The sequence below is a fragment of the Macaca fascicularis genome, chromosome 4 (genome assembly GCF_037993035.2).
Source record: "Macaca fascicularis isolate 582-1 chromosome 4, T2T-MFA8v1.1".
Taxonomy (NCBI): Eukaryota; Metazoa; Chordata; class Mammalia; order Primates; family Cercopithecidae; genus Macaca; species Macaca fascicularis.
Genome location: NC_088378.1, coordinates 119,433,926 through 119,457,136, shown reverse-complemented (window position 1 = coordinate 119,457,136; position 23,211 = coordinate 119,433,926). Strand labels below are relative to the sequence as shown.

Genomic DNA, 23,211 nt, shown 5'->3' with positions numbered 1-23,211 from the left:
AGAACTCCCAGGATTTTGAGGTGTCTGACATATCAGGTATTCTATCTTTATGAAGGGTAAGTTTAGATTCAGGCAAAAAGCGCCAGGCAGAGGGGTAATTCGTTTCCTGGACTTTTACTCACTGGCCTCCCCTGGCCATTTAGCTATTTTAAATTGGCAGGGTTTGGTCTGCACTATCAATTTTGACTGATAAATGCTGGTGCTGCTGAGGAAGAAAACTGTCTCTAGAGGAGACATGACCCCCAGAGAGAGCGCACAGCAGGCTGCTGCCACCGTGTGGTAGTTTGCTGCAAATGCGGGAGCAGCAAACCCTGCACGATTGCTCTCAAGGAAAACAAAATTCAATATATGTATGAAAAACAGACTACAACTATTAAGACCGCGTGTACAAAATGGCTAAGTTTATTCAACATCTCAGATATTCATCTGGATATTGGGTTTGTTTTGTGGTACAATATATATTCGCCTTAACTGGTGCTATTGTAAAGAAAGCTCTTGACCAGCATGACATGCATCAGAGCTTCTCTCCACCAGTTAGAACCACCCAAAGCCTAGTCTAGACCACAGTGCTCTGCAGGAAAAAAAAACAGCGAACAGAAAACAGTTGTGCCCCCCAAAAGTACTCAGAAGTCATGCTATTTACAGTTGGGTTTGTGTGGGATGGGAAGTAGGGCGGATGGATGAGCCAGTGCTTTTGCAATGAAGATGCAATAGTCCTTGTCCTCTCTCACTGTCTCCTCTTTCCTCACCCCATGGCAGCTTTCATGACCCATTCCCAAAGGGTCCACCGAGTCCTGACTCAGCTTCATCACCAACATTCCTCGCCTTCAGTTCAACACTGTTAGTGAGGGGAGCAGAGGCAAAGAGTTGGGTTGGGGACGGGGGGAAACACGGAAGAAACTCTCTTGGCACAACCCAAGTTCAGAGGCGAGGCCTCCTCAGATGAGGAAGATGATGCCCTCAGACACCATGACCTGATTGTCATCCTGCATCTTGCTCAGAGCAGCCTGGATCTCAACTGAAGAGAAGGGCTCTTCGCTGTCCCGGTTGATGGATTCTGTGAGGCGATTCATGCCGACTGACTGCGCATGAGCTTCCCGGAACACATCCAAGAGGGCCACCTTGAATGCCTTCAACCTGCCCCAGACAGGAGAAAGGGGGAGAGGAGTAAACAAACCCAAATGCTCTCAGGAAAGAGCTATTCTAGGAAAAGTCATAGTGTTAATATAGTAGAGGTGTCCCCTCAATATTCTTTCTCACACACACATCTGCCTCTGATGGCAGCATTACCCTTGAGGAGCCCCCTTTAAAGTTAAACTATTATACTAGTGCGTGGAAAATTGGCATTCCCCTTGGCTGTAAAACAGTAACCTGGTCAGCATCAATGGGGGACAATTTAGCAGCACTTACTAAAGCCTTAAATGTGTATATCCTTTGGCCCAGGGAGCCCATTTCTAGGAACTCACCTTACAGCTATACTTGCATGAGTGCACACTGATAAATTTAATACTGTTTTACTGTAAACAGGGAACATCCAAATGTCTATCATCAGAGAATTTCGTTAAATAAATTTTTACCCATCCATACCATGGAAACCCTGCAGTCATTAAAAAGAATGAGATCGGCTGGGTGCCATGGCTCACGCCTGTAATCCCAGCACTTTGGGAGGCCGAGACAGGCGGATCACGAGGTCAGGAGATCGAGACCATCCTGGCTAACACTGTGAAACCCCGTCTCTACAACAAATACAAAAAACTAGCTGGGCGCAGTGGCGGGCGCCTGTAGTCCCAGCTACCCGGGAGGCTGAGGCAGGAGAATGGCATGAACCTGGGGGGCGGAGCTTGCAGTGAGTGGAGATCACGCCACTGTACTCCAGCCTGGGCGACAGAGCGAGACACCGTCTCAAAAAAAAAAAAAAAAAGAATGACATCAAACAAGCACAGTGGCTTATGCCTGTAATCCCAGCCCTTTGGTTGGGAGGCCCAGGTAGGACTCCTTGAGGCCAGGAATCCAAGACTAGCCTGGGCAACATGGGGAGACCCCGTCTCTACAAAAAGTAAAAAATAAACACTGTAAAAAGGTAAAAAAAAAAAAAAAAACACTGCACTCCTGTCTCAAAAAAAAAAGAGAGATCTATACAAGCTGATTCAAGAAGCATTTTAAGATACAGTTGAATGGTTGTCTCTGAGGGATAGAGTTACAATTGATTTCTTTTTTTCTAAATACTTTTCAATGTTTTTCAAATTTTCTTCAGTAAATGCATGGTGTTATGTGTTTAAAGTATAAAAAGAAAAAACGTAAAACTTGCCTATGGAGTTTCTTTGGTGTTCAGTAAACAAAATTCATAGATAAAAATGTCTCCTAAAACCCTGGTGGTAAAAATTCATTTCAAAAACAAATGGCCAAAATATATCTATCCCACCAAGAAGAATCTGAGGTTACAGTAAGACGTAAGTTGTACTTGTTGTAAAACTCTTCTTCCTAACCCCACACAGACATAATTCAAATTCTTAGAGAGAGAATTATTAATAAAGCAAACGGTAAAATTTAAACAACTGAAGATTCCGGGTAAAGGACATCCAGAAGTTCTTCATGCTTTTCTCGTAACTTTTCAGTAAGTTTGAAATTAAATGAGAATATAAAATGTTAAAAGCCGCGGGTCTCCAGCTTTGTGTTTTACTGATAACCAGCAGTTTTTTTCCCACCCTCTCCAAGGGAAAAAAGTCCCTTCCTCAGTGATACAGAATTCTTGAAGGGGCAGGAGCAACATCCCTACTCACCTGGATTCACTTAACTCCACTTTCTGGGATTCCTTGGTCTCCTGTGAGTCTGCCGTCTTTGGAGTGTGTACTTCAGCGGGTTGATGTTTGTAGAGATGGGGAAGATTAGCAAGGTGAAGCCATTTCCACAAACACTAGGGAAATCATCTCCACTCCCAATCCCTCACTCAGCCTGCTGAACACTCCTATTTCCTAGGGTTCTTATGGGGCCAGGCAGAACAATTAGGACAAAGGGAAATCTTCACTGGATGATGAAGGAATTAGTGAGGCAGGAGACCCTCAAAATACATATTATGTGAAATGCTTATACCAGGTATAGCACAGCACAGTTCATCAAGGAGGTGTACACAATAGAGCAAAGCTTCTTCCAAAGCTTTTACTGTGGGTTTCCCCTGAAGCTCTCTTGGGACAAACCTCTTGGACATAGGCCCCAAACAGGGAGCCAAACAAACAAGAGTCCACAAGAAACTAAAGTGCACAGAGCAACTGGAAAAGTCCAAGAGTCACAGGAACAACCTCCTTCATCAGTAAGGGGCGCTCACTCACCTTGAGGCATTTCCTCCTCTGTGTCACTGAAGTCATAGGGGTCGTATGAATCCCCATCTTTGGCATCTGGCTGGCGAGTCTTCCTTCTAAAATACCCAGGGCAGTTAAGAGAGAGAGAAAGTTTGGAGACAGAAAGGCAAGGGAGCCCCATGTTGTGCTTCTAACTATGGAGAAAAGGAAACAGAACCACTAAGTCAAAGTGAAGCACTAGGCTTAGGCCTTTGCAAACTGCTGCTTGTTCTAAACACGACCAAGTCCCCAGACTAGAACACAAACAGGCGCTGCTTCCAATGCTCTTTCCCACATCACTCACCCTTATAAGTTCAACCATAAGCATGAAGGTTTTTCCCTTAGAATTTTTAAGTATATATTCAAAACTCTCAGTGGTTGGGTTGCTGTTCCTACTATTTAGCATTTCTTCAGTAGAGGGGTCAAAAGCACACGAGAAGGTCTCACTCTCTTTCTCTCTCTTTTACCCAGGTTATCTTCATCCACAAACCGTACAGGTCTAGGAACACCCTCCATGAACAACCTGACATCAATAAGCAGCGCTCATTCCACCCTCTACCCTCTACTCCTCTCCCCAGTCCCACTGGAACTTTTTTTGTTGTTTTCAGATGGGATCTCTCTCTGTCACCCAGGCTGGAGTGCAGTGGCGCGATCCCGGTTCACTGCAACCTCTGCCTTCCAGGCTCAAGCAATCCTCCGACCCCAGCCTACCGAGCAGCTGGGACCACAGGTATCCGCCACCACGCCCGGCTATTTTTCTACTTTTTGTAGAGACAGAGTTTTACCATATTTTCCAGGCTGGTCTCAAACTCCTGGACTCAAGTGACCCACCCGTCTCAGCCTCCCAAAGTGCTGGGATTACAAGTGTGAGCCACCAACTTTTTGGCCACCAACTTTTTAATCTCATTTGCTTGCCCCACCTTACCTCTTCCTCTTCTGCTCCTGGTCCTCTTGGCTTTTCTCCTCTTCATCTTCTGTCTCTGATTCATCCTCACTTCGCTTCTTACGTTTCTTCTCCTTCTCCAGAACCTAGGACCAAGGCAAGTGTGGGTGGGCTGGAGGGGTCACTGATGCAGGGGAACTGCATCGAGAACTCCGAGTCTCTTCTGCACCATAAGCAGGAATGACTTCCATGTTTCCAATGGTTTACCTAGCTCCTCTTATCCCTAAGTCCCAGGACCAGGGGCAGAAGTAGAGACTGCTACCCACCTTTTTAAAATGCTGGGAAGTACGTTATATGCTGTTTATATAGTAGGTACTCAATAAATGTTTACTGAATAAAGAAACAAATGTCTAGCACATAATAGTAAAGTGGAAAACAATCTATTTCCTTATAAATCAGGTGTCTAATTGAAATCCAAGACAACCCTTAACCTAGCAAAAAGTGAGGAAGACTTTATCAGACTCACAACTCAACCCCAAAACTAAAATTCACCAGACGGGGGCGGGAGTGGGCAACTAGGAAAAGGGAGTCTAAGCTTTGAGGCTTAATATCTAAAATGACAGAGATGCAATGTCACAAACAGAAATTGGGAAACAGGATGAGGCAAGTTTGAGAGTTCAACTTTAAACATGAGCTTCTGAGGTGCCAATGGGACATTTGAAGAGACTACCAAGGGGAAAGGGTACAGAGGGACAAGGAAGATTACCAAGGTAGCCCTTTTGAAAACACCTACTTTTTTTCTAAGATGCAAAGGAAGTAGGAGTACACAGAGAAGCAGCTGACTGAAAGTATAGCACATCAACTAAACCAGAATCTCTAGGAGCCCTGGAATCAGCATTTTAAAGCTTTCCATCTGATTCTCAGGTACAGTCAAGGTTGAGAATCACAGAGTGTTCCAGAGGAAAGAGTGAGGCAGACTGATCACTGGAAGACAAATACTGCTTTCTGTTGACGATCCAAATGTAGCTGTCAGTCATGGAAGGCTGGGAAGCCCATGCATCTGTAATTTATTCAGAAGAGCCTCTCATACCCTGGCATCTGAATCCTCACCTTCTTGAAGTAAGCATACTGGACCAACTCCACAGCTTCCTCTGCATCCTGCAGGTCCACAGTCTTGCTCATGCGGGCCTTCGCATGGGCTGTGGCCAGTCGAATCAGAGTTTCCAGTGTTCGGGCTGTAACTGGAGATGTCTAGGGAAGAAAAGGGAGGATTGCTTATCCCAAATCCTTTAGGCATGCCCATCAATCCTACTGCACAGAAAGGGAAATGACACTACCAGAAAAGCCCCAGGAGGCCTAAGCAGAGAATTCAGAGCTCTGTGTTCTCTATAGATACCATATAAAAATGAGAAAGATGACAACAAGGATCAAGGAAATATACCCAAGACTGTTGCAGGAAGGAGGAGCAAGTGAACAGGGAAGAAAATTAGGCATCTAACAACTGGAAAGATAAAAGACTACAGTGTAGAAAAGAGAAGGGAGAAAAATCATCAGTGATGGTAGGCCAGCAATGCAGCAGGAAGTCTGCCTTTATATACATTGTCATTTCACCCTCTTAATAACTTGGAGAAGTTTTATACATGAAGGAAATGGGACTCAAAGACCTTCAAGGAGAGTTTCCAAAGTCACACTGAAGGAGGGATAGGAAAGGAGTAATCTGAGGACAAATATGTAGCTTGAATAAACTCAGTCCAGAGAAGGAGAACTCTGACACATTCCTAACAAATGTTTCTCACAGGGACCGGTGAATACCAAACCGGGGTGCTTTTACCTTTTACAATGCTATTGTCTGAATGGCCTTCTTGACCTAATCAATCAGAATGAATTGGAAATGAATGAATCAGAAATCTGTGTTTGGGACTAGATATGTGTACAAGTTTCAGGTGATTCTGATGTGTCCAATCCTCTCATTTTATGGATAAAGAAGCTGACCTGACAGGTGAAAGGATTTGTCCACAGTCCAAAAGCTAGCTGCAGAGCTGGGATCAGACATGAAACTACTTCCAGGCCGGGCGTGGTGGCTCACACCTGTAATCCTAGCACTTTGGGAGGCCAAGGCGGGCAGATCACGAGGTCAGGAGTTTGAAACCAGCCTGACCAACATGGTGAAACCCCGTCTCTATTAAAAATACAAAAAAAATTAGCCCGGTGTGGTGGCACGTGCCTGTAATCCCAGCTACTCAGGAGGCTGAGGCAGGAGAACCCAGGAGGATGAGGCAGGAGAACCCAGGAGGCAGAGGTTGCAGTGAGCCAAGATCACGCCACTGCACTCCAGCCTGGGCAACAGAGCGAGACTCCATCTCAAAAAAACAGAAACTTCTTCTGTCACACCTTCCAGGTCTCCCATTATATGACCCATCACTGACGTATCCTGGTCCCTTCTTGTTTCAAGTTTCCTAAATTACCGTGTATATTCACAATGACATTCAAAACTAAATACATTCACATTTAAAATCATTCATTAAATTTTGTAATAATTTAGAAAGCTACCAGAGTTTGGAAGTCATATACTCCATGACAAGTTCTAATTCCTGAACCACTTAAAAAGCTGGTGAAATCCTAGCCTGCAATAGCATACCTAGAGAATCCAAATTGTCTTGGAATTCACTTACAGACCTCACACTAGGACCTCAACTAAAATAGTGTATGATGCTCAGTTCTAGGTTCAATGAGAGGGCGGGCCACACACCAGAAGTTCGCATGGGGAAAGGAACAGTTAAAAAGAAAGTAAGCTGTTTAATGAGGAAGACAGGTGATACACAACCTCCAGAAAACAAGACCAACAGCCACAGGTAAAAGTTGTGGGGAAATAGGTTTAAGCTTAACAAATATTCTAAAATTTCAAAACAGTAATGTTCTGAGCATGCTGTCACTGGGGGTATTAAAAAGTCCCGGCCAGGTGCTGTGGCTCACGCCTATAATCCCAGCAATTTGGGAGGCCGAGGTGGGCGGATCACGAGGGTCAGGAGATTGAGACCAGTCTGGCCAACACAGTGAAACCCCGTCTCTACTAAAAATTCAAAATTAGCCAGGCATGGTGGCACAGGCCTGTAGTCCCAGCTACCCGGGAGGCTGAGGCAGGAGAACAGCTGGAATCCGGAAGGCAGAGGTCGCAGTAAGCCGAGATAATGCCACTGCACTCCAGCCTGGGCAACAGAGCAAGACTCCATCTCAAAAGAGTCCCAGCAGGGATTTGAGAAGACAGAGTGGGTGAGGCTGGAGTAGATGATCTGGGATCATGTCTAATCCAAGTCTATGTCTATGTCACATAATAAGAGTTCTGGACTTGGGTCTTTCTGCCGCAAAATCCACTGCCCCTAAAAGATTTAGACAAATTTGGGCCGGGCATGGTGGCTCACGCCTGTAATCCCAGCACTTTGGGAGGCCAAGCCGGGTGGATCACCTGAGGTCGGAAGTTCAGAGCAGCCTGACCAACATGGTTTCGAAACCCAATCTCTACTAAAAATACAAAATTAGTCAGGCATGGTGGCACATGCTTGTAATCACAGCTACTCCGGAGGCTGAGGCAGGAGAATCGCTTGAACCGGGGAGGTGGAGACTGCAGTGAGCTGAGATCACGCCATTGCACTCCGGCCTAGCCAACAAGAGTGAAACTCTATCTCACAAAAAAAAAAAAAAAAAAAAAAAAGATTTAGACAAATTCATGGACAGCTATATTAGGTTACCAGAAATTGCTCTGAATAACCATCATGGTTGCCTGTTAGTCATTTTTTCAAAGTCCAGTCCAAATATTGTACTCTCTGGGAATCCTTCCTTGACATTCATACCCTTTCAGGGAAGTCTAAAAGAAAATTAACACTTTCTTCATCTATACTCAAATAGCCTTTCATATTCATTCCTTTGTAAGTACCACACTGAGGTAAATATTTATAAATATGCACGGATGTCTTTCTATCTACCTTTGTGCTTCCCCATCCTGGATCTGAGCTCTTTGAAAAGAGTGCTTATTAATTTTACATTGCTTGTAAGAGAGACTAGGTCACTAGTCTAGGTCACTCGACTAGGTCACTAGTCTAGGTCACTCCTATGTTGGCTGAATGAATCATAGCTTCTGGAGGCCAATGTCATTTTAACTAATGAGAGACATGTTACTTCTGGGGTCCTTATTTCATTTTCCTTTATAAAAGGAAATGATTAAAATTGTGTAACAGGAAACTCTTCAGACCAGGGAAAAAAGTCACTAAGTTAAAATGCTTTCAAAGCTCCCAGATAGCAAGGACTCCTGCCCAGCCATATACCTAAGGGATCCTAGGCCCAGGCTCCCCTAGGCACTCACCCTGGCAGTGTCCGAGCTCATGCTATCTTGGCTGCGCAGGCGTGAATACTCTTCTGCAATGTAGGTGGCCGACTCCTGTGTCAGGACAGGCTTGATGATTCTGGCCACATGGATGTACTTCTTCATGAACGCTGCACTCACCATCTTCTCCCTGGAGCCACACACAGTGAATTCCATCTCCCTGCCACACCTTACCACCTGCCTGGATTAGTGGCGTTGCCTCTCAGAAAAGCCAGGATCAAAACAGACAAAGCCTAGAACCCATTATCATAACTCCCATTTATATGGAACATATACAAGATTCTTCCACATATTTTTATTTAATTATTTCGGGTATTATTTGTGAGTTAGGTAGTTTAGATAAAAAGTTTAGGTTATTATTTGCTCTATTTTGTAGGTGGGAAAACTACAGCTCAGAGAAGCTGAAGTAGACTCAAAGTTTTCTGACTCCAAATTCTGCATTTTTAAACCAACAGCTTTGAAGATTATGCTATGCTTCTTACTGCATCATGACCAAAAATAGAGGTGTAAGATCCCACATTTCATGCTTTAAGCACCTGAACACACGTCTCCTTCACCCAAGTCTACTTACAAAGTCTCAAATGTTTCCTATCTGCTGACCCTTCATCACAAATGGCTACATGACACGTGCCATCTTTCATGTATAAGGCACGCCCACCATCAGTTAGGCATGTCATCCAAACTCTATTTTAAGAAAAGACCTGAACCTGGGCTGAATCACCCAAACATTTACAAGGCAACTGGCCAGGATAAAGGATATATTGTGGACCCAGAAAAGAAGAAAATTAGTCCACATGGTTATGACTCCAGGCATGGTTTTGATCTGGGCACATAATGCCTTAGCTAAGCTTAGACATACACATGTTCTAATATAACACAAATTTCAGTTTCCCTTGAGGCAGAGTTATGAGAATGCTTACTTTTTCTTCTTGGTCCCATGTAGAAGGTTGTCATGCTTCTCATAAATCTGGGTGTCCTGCTGGTCTTCCTGGCTGAAGTTGGGATCATCTGTGGCCAGGATATCCACAGCACTACCCAAGGGCATAGCTGGTATACCCAAGTTAGGAGAAAGGAGAGTAATAAAGAGTTTAACCCAGGGGAAATTGCTTTTTCTATAGCACAAGAAGGGAAGACACCAAGATTCATAAAGAAAGGGCTCAAAAAGAATCAGACACATGGAACCCACAGATAAAGATGGTGGAACTGCCTGGCCCACAGAAGATGCTCAAAGTTATTCCCAGACCCAGAAATGGACAAAAGACATACCTTAGGATAACCTCCAGTAAGCGAGAAGGGGAGGTGGCTAAACAGTTGGGGGCTCTTCAACATCAACCCAGACACTGAAACACCTACCACCACCTGGGTTGGGCCTGAGAAACTACCACCTGTTTAGCCCCTTTCCATTAGTTACTCTTACTATTCTCATAGCCTCACCATCGCCATCCTGCTCCCCAGGTGCTCTGTAACGGTGCATCCGAAGGACATGGTCTGAGATCTCCCGATCCTGCTCAGGATCCATCTGATCCAGCATGATGAAGAGCAAGTCAAATCGAGACAGCAGTGAGTCCTGTAGTCCAATGTTCTCCATTGGAGTCTTATACTGGTCATACTGGGGAATGTGAGGACAACAGAAGTGGGCATGACATCAATAGGAAGAAAGAACAAGGCTGCTGCAATTCTGGGAGTGGGAATGGAAGGCTTGACCTCAAAGAGCAAAACAGACAAAAAACAGTGAAAAAGTGAAGTATTTTAAAGCCATTAAACAATGTAAATCATCTCTTCTACCTGCAACCCTTCTTTAACTGAGCTTCCTAGGAAGCCCCACATCCTACTACAGGAACCTCTAACAGGCTGAATGTAGGTCTCTAAACCAGGCCCCTCATTCCCAAACCTTATTCTGCTCCTCTCATTCCCAAGGCAGGACCTGACTGAGAGATGATCCCTTTCCCCTACCTGTCATAAAGACAGAGCAAGTTGGTTAGGCTACAAGCACTTAGAACTTTTTGGATATGAGTAGATATGAGCAAAATATCAGAAGATATGAGTAAAACCTCAACTAAAATGGTCAATGATGTACAAATCATAACATCTTAGAAACTGGCCAGGCACACCCACTCACACCTGTAATCCCAGCACTTTGGGAGGCAGGTGGATTGCTTCAGCCAGGAATTCGAGACTAGCCTGGGCAACATGGCAAAACCCTGTACCTATAAAAATTAAAAAAGAAAAAAAAATTTGCCAGGCATGGTGGTGCACATGTAGTCCAAGCTACTCAAGACGCTGAGGTAGGAGGGTCACCTGCACCCAGGGAGGTCAAGGCTGCAGTGAGCCAGGATCACTCCACTGTACTCCAGCCTGGGTGGCAGGGTAAGACGCTGTCTCAGAAAAAAAAAAAAAAAAAAATCAAGGGAGTTTTTCCCGGGATTCAAAAACCCCAATACTCTGCTTTCAATTCTGGGCCTACTGGACAGATACCTACCCATCCACATACACTTCACAATCAGAGAACATAACAACTTTTAGGTAATAATGATTTTGACCATGTTCACATTTCAGGTTCTGCCATTTTTCTTATATTTCCCAATCACTCTTGAGAATGACATAAACACACATTATCATTTATTTTACTTTATTTTACTTTTAAAGATGAGGTCTCACTATATTGCCCAGGTTGGTCTCAAACTTCTGGGCTCAAGTGATCCTCCCACCTCAGCCTCCCATAGTGCTAGGATTACAGACATGACACACTGCACCCAGCCCCATCATTAATTTTAAAACCTATGGTTTTCAACCTTGGCTACACATTAAAACTAAACCTGCAGAGCCTCTCTAAACCATAGCTACCAAGAGCTCCAACTCAGAGATTTCAATTCAGAAACTCTGAGCTGGGGACCATGCAACTGTATGTATAAAAAACACCATCGCAACAAGGCGTTCCCATACACTGTAGGATTATAAACTGCCGGGACACAGCATGAGCTCTGGGCTCAAATCCTGGCTCTGCCATTTTCAAGTTTGTGGCTCTTGAACAAGTTACATAATCTTTTGTACCTGTATTTTCTCATCTGTAAAATAAAGATAACTATACATTGTGAGGTAGTTACTGATAGAATAAAAGGAGTTGGTAAATACAAAGCATTTATGAGCATTCATTAATAGAAGTATTAACATGGTACAATCTTTAAAGAGGGTAATTTTGCAATCTCTACCAAAAGAAAAATGCACGTAACTCTTAATCCAGTAATTTCATTAATAGGTATTTATACTACAGATATATTCCCAAATCTGTAACAAAACACACATAAAGGGATGGCCACTACAGCTTCATTCAAAATAGGAAGGAAAAAAAGGAAGCCACTAAATACCCATCAGATGGAGACTAGTTAAATACATCCCTATGATGGAATACTAGAAATGTATTTTTTTAAAAGGAAAAACTCACCAAACCCCAGGCACAGACAAATATGAAAGATTATATCTAGCACATCACAGTCATGATAAAAACAAAGATAAAGAGATAACTCTTAACAAGGAAATAGTGTATTTGCTGGTACATGCTTAAATTTTTGTTTCCTTAAACACTTCAAAGCTGTTACCTCTTGGCAAAGTGACAGGAGAGGGAAGCAAGTCTTTTCATTTTCATACTCTAGCTCTGTTCTGTTTAGAAATTCCTCCGCCACATGCATGTAGTCCTTTTATTTAATGGACTGTTAAATATGTTAAATGGACTGTTTAACTATATTGTTAAAAAGTTACTTTTAAATAAGGAACTTTCCAGGGGAGTCTGCTGTGCAGGAATGGGTGAGGAACCCTGCTCTAAACAAATGATAATAACAAGAAAATGGCCTTATTTTTAGTCTTTGCCCTGGGTCACCTAGAATACACTTCTCAGCCCAGTTAGTCAGCAAAATCAAATGAAGGTGAGGACAATAGCTGAGGCCTGATTCTACTTACCCTGCCGTAGACGGGGTTGGCAGCTGCCAAAACACTGCAGCGGGCATTCAACCGAGCATGGATGCCAGCCTTGGCAATGGTCACTCGACCCTGCTCCATCACTTCGTGGATGGCTGTGCGATCCATGTCAGACATTTTGTCAAATTCATCAATGCAAACCACACCTCGGTCAGCCAGGACCATGGCCCCCGCTTCCAGACGACGATCCCCTGGGAAATGAGGAGGTAAAAATACATGCTACAGTCTAGGTTATAGGGGCCAGAAGGGAAGGATTTCAATCTCCTTCCTAGGAATCTTTCACTTTGCACATGTGAACGCGGCAACGGTGTGTTGGCTGCGAGAAACTTACAGGAAATTCTGGTGGGTCACCTTTTCAGCTTAAACCTAAATATTAATAGTATCTCTTTGTCCCACTTTGACCCCTAAGTAACTAGCTTCTCACAAATCTCCTTTATAGAGTCTCTCTTTGGCCTCATCCTCAAGTAATATCCCAACTAGGCCTCTGCCTTGTCTTCACTGGTCTCCAAATCCCTTCCTCTAGTTCATAAAATAGTACAATCTTTATTTTTATTTCCTTTCTAAAGTGCTAAGACTTTGTTTCAAATCGAAAACATTCCTGTAAATAGATGAACCAAAGACTTAAATAACTCACCCACCATTGCTGAATACTCAGTCCTCTATAATCTGGCCTCAACTAACCTACCAACTGTATCTTCAGAACACAAGCCAGGGCACACAAAGGATCTACGCTCAGTCTCTCTGCTGGGCCTTTGCAAAGGACCCTTATACCCTTACCTGTTTCCTGGTCTGTGGTGACAGCAGCCGTCAGACCCACTCCCGAGGAGCCCCGGCCAGTGGTGGGGATAGCCCGGGGTGCAGTGCAAAGCACGTACCGCAGAAGCTGAGACTTGGCAACCGATGGGTCTCCTGTAGGGTGGGGGCAGTGATGACACTCTAGGAAACTCCCCAGCACCCCCAGCAAGTTCTGCCTTTCTAGCACAGCTCCTGACACAACAGTCATACAGTAATTGGCTTTTAATATTATTTCCTTCGCTTTTCCCTTCACCACTCATGGAAGAATATATCATATACTATAAATCAAGAATTCCAGACATGATAAAAAAAAAAAAAAAAGATTCATTTTAGCCTTTTGATAGGACTGAAATACTGCTAAGTACAGAATGTACAATCTTACATATTATAGGTCCCGACAACCACTACACAAGAACAACAGTCTAAAGCAAATCCCCAACATCATACCTATTAGAAGAATATTGATGTCCCCACGGATGTGGCTGCCATTTTCTAAGTCTCGCTCCACCCCTCCCAAGAGCAAGCAGAGGATTGCTTTCTTGACATAGTCATGCCCATGGATACTAGGGGCCAATGACCTGGCCAGCTGGTCAAAGATATCCTACCGGAGAAAAAACCAATGGCAAGCCTAAGTGAGATTCAATGGGACTTTGTAGAGCTCCACTTTATATACTTTGGCCTATAGAAAATACTTGAAGAGGGCCGGGCGCAGTGGCTCAGGCCTGTAATCCTAGCACTTTGGGAGGCCGAGGCAGGCAGATCACGAGGTCACGAGTTCAAAACCAGCCTGGCCAACATGGTGAAACCCCATCTCTACTTAAAAGACAAAAAATTAGCCAGGTGTGGTGGCGTGTGCCCATAATCCCAGCTACTTGGGAGGCTGAAGCAGGAGAATCACTTAAACCCAAGAGGCAGAGGTTGCAGTGAGCAGAGATCGCGCCATTGCACTCCAGCCTGGGTGACAGAGCAAGACTCCATCTCAAAAAAAAAAAAAAAAGAAGAAAAAAGAAAATACTTGAAGAAACATAGAAACATGTACACTGTTCCTAATTGCAAGTTTCTTCTCTAAGACAAATCACACTATCAGGCCATTATCAGAGTAGGCACAGAGGCAGAATTTCAGAATTTCAAATTTCAAAATTTGTTTAGAGGTTTAATCTCTAAGAGAAAAAAGTATTCCCAGGTTCAAAACATTTTAGGTTTAATAAGAACATGTACTATGCTTGAACAGTAACCTTTATCATCACACATTCATATATGTAGTTCAATTCTAAATGTGGATATACATCCTATCTTAAAAAGAAAAAGATAAGAAAAACAAGTTGGAGAACTAAAACAAAGAAAAAATATTTAAGTAGTAATGCATCACCAATGTCTTCAGTAATTAACAGACTTATTGGTACACTTGTAAGTTAACAGCTATCCTAATATTTCTATTAGGCTCATTTAGCAGCCCAGCAAGTAGCAGGTGTTAAAATTGTTTAATAACAGAATTATTAAAGAACAAACAGCAAAAACACCCTTCATGTGTTGATTTACCCAAAAATAGAAGAAGCTAACACCAAACACTTTAGACAAAAAAAATGTTTTTTGATCTTCTTCTAATCTAGTACAAAAACAGTCATGCACCAAAACACAACTCTTAGAAATCCATTCCCACCCTCAAATTTCTAAACGATGCCCAGACCTTGGATCGGGTTTTACTGAACTTCTTGATCTTGGCTATATCCTCAGCAGAGAAAGAAGGCTGAGCATCCTTGCTCATCTGCTTAACATTACAGGCAATCAGGACAGTCCTGGAACAAACAGAATAAAGAGGAAGCCCGTTATATTCAATTTCTAACATTAGTAGCTAGTACCCCCAGCAGTAGTAAGCCTTTTTAGGCTACCAAACTAGACCAGCCAATCAGAACTGGGGAGGAGGGGGCAGGTAGTTGTTGTGAATTAAACAACTGGTTCTGTCTGTGACCCAAATATGCTGATCATGCCCCACCTCTGGAATTGACCCACAGAGCTTCAGACAGAACTGTGTATGGGGACGAAGCGTAATTAAATGAGAAACTCCCAGGAAAGCCATGAGGCTGTAATCATTGTCACCAATAACTCTCACTTTTGGCATATGATGGTAAGCATCACCAGCTTTATCTGATAGAAAAGAGGTATTGAAGGTATCCTGTCTCCCAGAAAGGTAGAGTGCTCCACCTATCAGATATAACTCTGGAATACGGCAAACTGGAGAAAGGCTATTACCAGAAATGGAACCTATCAACAGCATTACATACACTTTAGGGCAGACCCTTTACCTGAAAGTCCCAGAGGTGTAGCCTCCCTTCTTTCCAGGAAGGCAACGGTAGGTTCCCACCACCTGAACCCGGTCACCAGGCTTTGCTTTATCCACCAAGTCATCATCCAGAATGACGTCCACAGAGCGGGGGAGCTGGCCAGCTGGGGCCTTCTCTGGCATCTCCTGGATGGTGATGGTCTGGTGATCCTTGTAGACAGAAAGGCCATATTCTGTCTCAAGGGGATTGTTCTCCTCATCCTAGAAAAAGGCACACAGAGGGATAGAGTGAACTCTGTCCTGTCTTAAAAATGCCACACTCACCTGTCATGGCAAATAAGATGACTTCATAAAATTTCATTATTAAGGAACTAAAAAAGTCAAGTACCTTCCCTAGTTTTTTGTGTTCCCCTCTGTTTTAGTAACAAGCATCGAATGGAAGGGGCAACCCACAGTCTGAATGGACTATGGTTATATTAACATCTAAATTAAGATTCTTACTTCCCCTCTAAAGCTGAATATATGCTTACACTCTGAAGCAGTTTTTCCACTTCTAGGTAATACCCAACAGAAACGTTCACCCAAAGCCATGCAAAGCATGTATTATGTAATGCTCATAGCAGCATTATGCCTAATAGTCAAAAATTTAAAAGTATAAAAATGCCATCAATAGTGCAAGGGTTAAATAAACATGGTAGAGTCACATAAATGAATACTGTACAGCAATAAAAATGTATGAAACACACCTATACACAACATGGATAAATCTCATAAACACAATGTTGAGCATAAGAAGCCCAACACAAAAGAGTATTTAAATAAAATAGAAAAACAGCCAAAAGTAATCCATGCGGGTTAGACATCAGGATAGTGGTTACCCCTGGGTAACATGGGCCCTCAAGAGGGACTTTTGAGTGCTAATACTTCTTCATTTGGAGCTGGTTACACAGGTATACTCAGCTTGTAAAAATTCATCAAACTATACACTTATGTGAGCTTTCCTGTACGTATACTGAAGTTTTACTTCCTTCACATTTGAATTTTCTAAAAACACAGTTGTTACTTATTGAGTGTTTGCTATGTGCCAGGCACTGTGCTATTACTTCACAAAATTATCTCATATAATTATCACAACTTTGTAAAGAAGATATTTTCACACGTCATGGACAAGGAAACCAGGAGACTAGAAGAGATTAAATAAGTTCCCCCAGGTCACACAGTTAAGTAAGAGTCTGGACTTGACACAGGTATTAACTCCAAAGCCCACGCTCTTAAGCACCATCACAGACAATCTCCAGAAGATCTGGCCCAATGTATTTCACTTTTCAAGAAGCTTGGCCACAGTAATTAGCAGAAGAGTACTTCCCAAGTACTTCCTGAAGAAGAAATTTTAGAAAAGTGGAGACCTTAAGGTCCAAAGAAGACAAAAGAATGACTTAGAGAATACAACTGGCATGAACTAAAGAGACACAGGTTGTAGTCCTTAAGGCCATCACTAACTGGGACCATAAGCAAATTGTTTAATTTCTCTGATCTCAGCATTTCATCTGGAACTACCTCCAGATGAGCTACCTCCAGATGAAATGATGCTAAAGTATGCTTAAGTTATAATTCTAAGATACTCATTCTCGTTTTTGTTTATATGTTTCATTTCTCCACCATTGTGAAGACTGATGGCGAGGACTGGGTCTTCTTTATATCCTTGTCCTCCATAGCACTTAACAGTGCTTTCAATACAGTAGTTCTCAATTAAAATTTGATGAGGGGAGGAGAGGAATTCTTTGATAGAATGAGTTCAGACATCAAGTAATCAATATTAAAATGATCTTTTGTCTCCTGAGGAAAGCCTTGCATTGTCCTCAATTCAGATCAATCTGAACACTAAGAATAAAGGAAGCATTTTCCTATGCCAGCCTTCTCCCAAACCCACAACGAAATATTTTTAAAGATTACATAACAGTCTAGCATATTTTTCTACTTTTTAAAAAGCAGATTACAAAATTATATGATAACGTTGTTAAAACATCTATGTAGGTGACATCTTCTTTTGACTACTCCATAATTTTCTAAAACGAACAAGTGTTTTCTTAAGAAAATAATGAGAGTTACACCTATAATCCCAGCACTTTGGGAGGCCAAGGCGGGCGGATCACGAGGTCAGGAGATTGAGACCACAGTGAAACCCCGTCTCTACTAAAAACACAAAAAATCAGCCAGGCATGGTGGCGGGCGCCTATAGTCACACCTACACAGGAGGCTGAGGCAAGGAGAATGGCGTGAACCCGGGAGGCGAAGCTTGCAGTGAGCCAAGATCACACCACTGCACTCCAGCCTGGGTGACAGAGCGAGACTCCATCTAGAAAAAAAAAAAATAAGAGTTGTGGCTGGGCATGGTGGTTCATGTCTGTAATCTCAATACTTTGGAAGATGGAAGCAGGAGGATCACTTGAGGCCAGGATTTCAAGTCCAGCCTGGGCAACATAGCAAGACCCTGTCTCTAGAAAAAAGTGAAAAAAAAATTAGCAGACCTGGTGGCTCATGCCTATAATCCCAGGTACTCAGGAGGCTAAGGTGAGAAGATTCCTTGAGTCCAGGAGTTTCAGGCTGCAGTGTTGTATAATCGCACCACTGCACTCCAGCCTGAGAGACAGAGATCCTGTCTCTTAAAAAAAAAAAAAAATTGTGAAGCCAGGTGCCATAGCACAAGCCCGTAATCCCAACTACTTGAGAGGATCACTTGAGCCCAGGAGTTTGCAAATTTACTGCACCATGATTGCACCTGTGCATAGCCACACGGCACTCCAACCTAGGCAACATAGGAAAACCTCATCTTTAAACATAAACAAATAAATAAATAAGAATTGTGGGATTTTCATATTAAACTCTGGCCTGCAATCAATCTTTCCTTTGGATTAATCCTTATTTTTCACCCTTTACAGAAAAAAGACTTCAGATATTACAAAACTCCTTGCCTTAAAACAGGTATCTTTGACTCCAACCTCCAAGACAGCTCAATCAGTTTATCCCCCTTACCTTGGTAGGATAGACAGAGCTGGAGGGAAAGGCCACCAGGGTGGTGAGATCAGAATAACGTCGCTCTATGGTCTTCTTAGTAGCAGGACAATAGTGGACACTGCGTACGACTTTGGGACGAACTAGAGAACCTAGGAATGGAAAATGTGCACATATAAACTCACCCAACTAGACGATGATACAAGTGGAACCCAAACCTATGCAAGCCTATGACTCCAAATACTGTGTTCTTTTCACTAGGTTATGATATTTCAATATTACCTTTTGTTCATCTTATTTATATATAGACCACCACCATATCCATGTAAAATTTTAAGTACCACCGATCCCAACTAATGAAATAGGTGGAGTTAGGGTTTGGAATGAGAGCTTGCCAGGAGTTCCAGCTCTCAGCAGAATTCATCATTCTACTAACACCTGTGATTACTCAAGGTCCCCCTAATCAATGTACGCCCTAAGCCCCTCCAAGTTTTACCACATAATTCCAGTGCTCCACCTCTTTGAAGCCACAAGCTACCCAGATCTACTTTGCCTCCCCTGCTTTCCCCACCTCCCTGTCTTATTCTATCTTCATTTCCTTAGTGGCCCCCTTTAACCCACTTACATTTAGTGACAATGCCCTCCACACAGACCACACAGCTGAGGAAGCAGGAGGTAAGAGTCCGCGGGGAGACATGCTTGGAGCCAAAGCTGCCTTCCAATCCTACGTAGAACTCCTCATACTGCTTGGCATAGGTAGCATCAATGGAGGCCACAAAATCCTTTAAGGCCCGCTGGAAGGCAACCAGCTCCTCAAAGGCATTGTTCAGAAGCCTGTACACGGGCAGGAGAAAGAAAAATTAGACAGGGCGGAATTCAAAACAATGGATCCTCAAAACAGCAGGATCATTGAATGGATCATTAAAAACAATGAGAAAATCCAGCTTCTGCTTTCTCCTGCCATCCTATAAGACTCAGTAAAATACCAGAACTAAGGACCAACTTTAATTCAACTTATCAAAGATATAAAAATCATATTCAGCTAAACATTGGAAGGAGGAGCATTTGGGAGGAAAATGCCAACCACCTACTTTTCGGAAAAAATAAAAATAATAATAGGTGCAGGTGAGCTATGAGGACTTCTAGATCAATCCTATTTCATACAAGTCCTCTCCTGAGAGGCTGTTTCAATCTGGCCAAGAGGGAAGGGAGCCATTCTCATTGAGAGCGAGTGTATCTCCTTGCCACTCACCGGTTAGCCCTCTTCTCGTTTTTCCTGCGCAGGTCATTCACATTGACAATCAGCCGGTATTGGTTGTCACTGATCAGCTCCCGAACTTTGCTCTGATAAATTCCCTGATCTTCCTGCAAAACAGCCACCACATATCACCATAGCCACAAATTCAGAAACGTTTCTAAACAGAAGTAGTTCTCACAGCCAGATAGCCACGTCAATCTCTGCAGCAGAGCTGAATCCCCAGTATGTATGTGCTCATCAATTTCTTCCTTTCATTCACTATCTTTAGATTCGAAATACATCCTAAGAGGGGACTGTAAGAATGATAATGACTTCTTCAAGGTCCATGCTGTTATTCCCATCATCATGGACGACTTTTCTGCATGCTGTAATTTCTGTCTTTAGTGGAGAATTAAAATGAGCTCGAGAAGTCTAAAAGGACAGTAAGTGCAAACTTTTAAAATGTTAAGTTGAACCTAACAATGTGAATGTTAAAGGTAACAATGCGAATAGATGGTTATGTTGTTTCACGGTAGTAATCATTTCACCACGCATATCAAAACATGTGCACTTCAAATATATACAATAAAAATGTAAATTAAACGGACTCTTAATAGTCACATTAAAATGGCTTTTCATTTAAGAATTACGTAAAAAGCCGGGCGCGGTGGCTCACGCCTGTAATCCCAGCACTTTGGGAGGCCGAGACGGGCGGATCACGAGGTCAGGAGATCGAGACCATCCTGGCTAACACGGTGAAACCCCGTCTCTACTAAAAAATACAAAAAATTAGCCGGGCGTGGTGGCGGGCGCCTGTAGTCCCAGCTACTCGGGAGGCTGAGGCAGGAGAATGGCGTGAACCCGGGAGGCGGAGCTTGCAGTGAGCTGAGATCCGGCCACTGCACTCCAGCCTGGGCGACAGAGCGAGACTCCGTCTCAAAAAAAAAAAAAAAAAAAAAGAATTACGTAAAAAGTAGTATTTTCCCCAATCATCTCTGCAATACGGAAAGCGTTCTCATACCCCGACCTAAAGGAATAGAGAATCTCAGCTATTTGGTCACATCATCAACCCTTCAAGATAGCTTTTCAACATTCTATGGCTTTTAAGTCTTGGGTTGCACATAAAATCCCCTTGGCCTGCACACAAAATACTTATCTGCATCTTAATTGGTATTGAAAAAGAATGCAGCCGAATTAGGGAGTCTTTTCCTCCTGGTAAAAAGTCAGTCCCTAAAATCTGAGCACTCTGCAACGTGGCTGGTCACTATAGCCCTAGGGCAGCCCCTCCCCCCTCCCCGAGTCTCCCCAAATCAAGAGAGAGCAGTGAAATGCAAAAGGCCGAGGTGGGCTTTGCCAATCTGCTTGCACTTAATGGGAAACTGCCGCCTTTCGCGTGCCCGGACCATCGCTTGTACTTAGGAGAAAGTTGGCTTCCTAAGAGTTCACTTATAGAACACAAACTAGCGAGTCCGGCGTTAGAAGCTACAAGATTGGGGCTGGAGACTCGGGCCCGGCAGGCTCCGCTGCAGCACACGGTATGGAGGTCTGGCGGGCCTCTCGCTTCCCGGGACGCCTCTGCAGAGGCTCCGAGCGCTAAAGCCCCGCGCCGGCGGCTCCCTCACCTCGTCGTCCAGGAAGTCCAGGTAATCTCTCTGGGCCTCGCGCAGCTCCACATCGTCCAGCACCACGGTACCCGCCATGCCCGCTGCCAAAGAACTACCTCTACCAAAGTAGCCCGAAGGTTCCCTAGATGACTCCACCCCGGCGCGAAAACTTCCGAACTTTTCCCGCCACTAAAGGTTACCTCGAGGAAGAGGCGGGGACCCTGGGAGCATATAAACATTATGATTGGCTGAGTTATCTGACGCCGGAATAGCGACTGTCCAATCAAAAACTTCTTCTTCGGGTTTCCGCTGGGCGCCGCGCGGTGGCGGGAAACGTACCATCCGGGATTCTCTGTTCCTCCCCTCCCTCCTCCTCCCGCACTGACGAGCAAACTGACCAATAGGGCTGAGAGGAGGCTCACAGAGGCTGGTCACTGGGCAGCTGGAGGGGACAGGCTGGCGATAGGGAAAGCGCTGCGTTCTGGGAGTTGTAGTGTTTTCCCACCTTTCCGGATGTTTTGCAGGGTTTTCTCAAGCTGCAGAACTTTGGACCCATGCAATGACCAAATTCAGGCCGGCGGTAGGACTTTACTTGAAAGTAAATTAAACGTCAGAAGATGGTGGTTTATAACGCAGGGAGATGAAAACATTAAAGCAAATCATTTTAAAGATATATCCAAATCAGAACTGCCCTCAAGTGGCATCCTAGTGTAAAAGTGGATTTTGAGAATCTATAGGATAGAATGTGGAACTATAGTATCTTAGGGAAAGATTAGTTAAATACCTATTTGCTGATACCGTTACCTGACGAACCCATAAAGACATCGCCGCAGAGGAGGATGAAGTGAAAAGAAAAAAATAGGTGTTTACCCCGCCCCCTAGAGACTGCATCGTGTGTTATACAAATTCTGGAAACCGTTATTACTCCATCTTACTTAATAACGGGTAAATTAAAGGCTTTCTGGTCTTATAAAAAGATCACAGGATCCTTTTAAGTAACTTAGCTTACTGAATGATCAACACAAGAGGGGAAAAAGTGTTTCATGCCCCTTTGATTAAATATCAATCAGTTTGGGAGGCCGAGGCGGGCGGATCACGAGGTCAGGAGATCGAGACCATCCTGGCAAACACGGTGAAACCCCGTCTCTACTAAAAATACAAAAAAATTAGCTGGGCATGGTGTCGGGCGCCTGTAGTCCCAGCTTCTCGGGAGGCTGAGGCGGGAGAATGGCGTGAACCCGGGTGGGGGCGGAGCTTGCAGTGAGCGGAGATCGCGCCACTGCCCTCCAGCCTGGGCGACAGAGCGAGACTCCGTCTCAAAAAAAAAAAAAAAAAAAAAAAAAAAAAATATATATATATATATATATATATATACACACACACACACATACATTAAAAAGTAACTAAAAGCAAATCTGAAACTACAATGATTGAAAGATCATTGCATGTCCAAATTTGTGTGTTTGTTTTTAGTCCGTCGTGGTTGGCTTTTTATTATATTTTTAGTTTTATTTTGAGATATAATGTATATACGGTAAAATGCACAAATCTGAAGTGTACAGCTCAATGAATTTGTACCTGTGCTTACACCCATGTAACCACTCTGCACAATAAAGAGCATGTCCATTGCCCCAGCATGTGTTTTTAATTTTACTGAACAAGAAGCTAAAATACTAGATTGCCCAACACCAGACATTTGATAGCTCTTTATCTG

General features: G+C 43.5%; 1 protein-coding gene across 2 annotated transcripts; it reads right to left on the bottom strand.

Moving 5' to 3' along the window:
- Positions 1-384: 384 nt before the first annotated feature.
- Positions 385-21,661, bottom strand: MCM3 (minichromosome maintenance complex component 3). 2 transcript variants are annotated; one of them, XM_005552756.4, is made up of 17 exons: positions 21,516-21,661; positions 19,909-20,021; positions 19,282-19,490; positions 18,678-18,808; positions 15,667-15,905; positions 15,051-15,159; positions 13,811-13,964; positions 13,346-13,477; positions 12,551-12,759; positions 10,031-10,205; positions 9,517-9,643; positions 8,576-8,726; positions 5,329-5,469; positions 4,261-4,364; positions 3,327-3,412; positions 2,781-2,850; positions 385-1,137 (listed from the first exon to the last, which is right to left on the bottom strand). In XM_005552756.4, the coding sequence occupies exons 1-17, from the start codon at positions 21,591-21,593 to the stop codon at positions 939-941; spliced, it is 2,427 nt and encodes an 808-aa protein (XP_005552813.4). In that variant the 5' UTR covers positions 21,594-21,661; the 3' UTR covers positions 385-938. The 2 variants fall into 2 exon arrangements, with proteins under 2 accessions (XP_005552813.4, XP_015304808.3); XM_015449322.3 differs by lacking the exon at positions 19,909-20,021.
- Positions 21,662-23,211: the final 1,550 nt, after the last annotated feature.

Coding starts and splice junctions, on each gene's coding strand:
- MCM3 (XM_005552756.4), bottom strand. CDS start 21,593: ATGGCGGGTACCGTGGTGCTGGACGATGTGGAGCTGCGCGAGGCCCAG. Junction 15,906..18,677: donor GCTCTGTCTATCCTACCAAG/GTAAGGGGGATA, acceptor GCCTTTTTCTAG/GATGAGGAGAACAATCCCCT. Junction 2,851..3,326: donor AGAGGAGGAAATGCCTCAAG/GTGAGTGAGCGC, acceptor AACCCGCTGAAG/TACACACTCCAAAGACGGCA.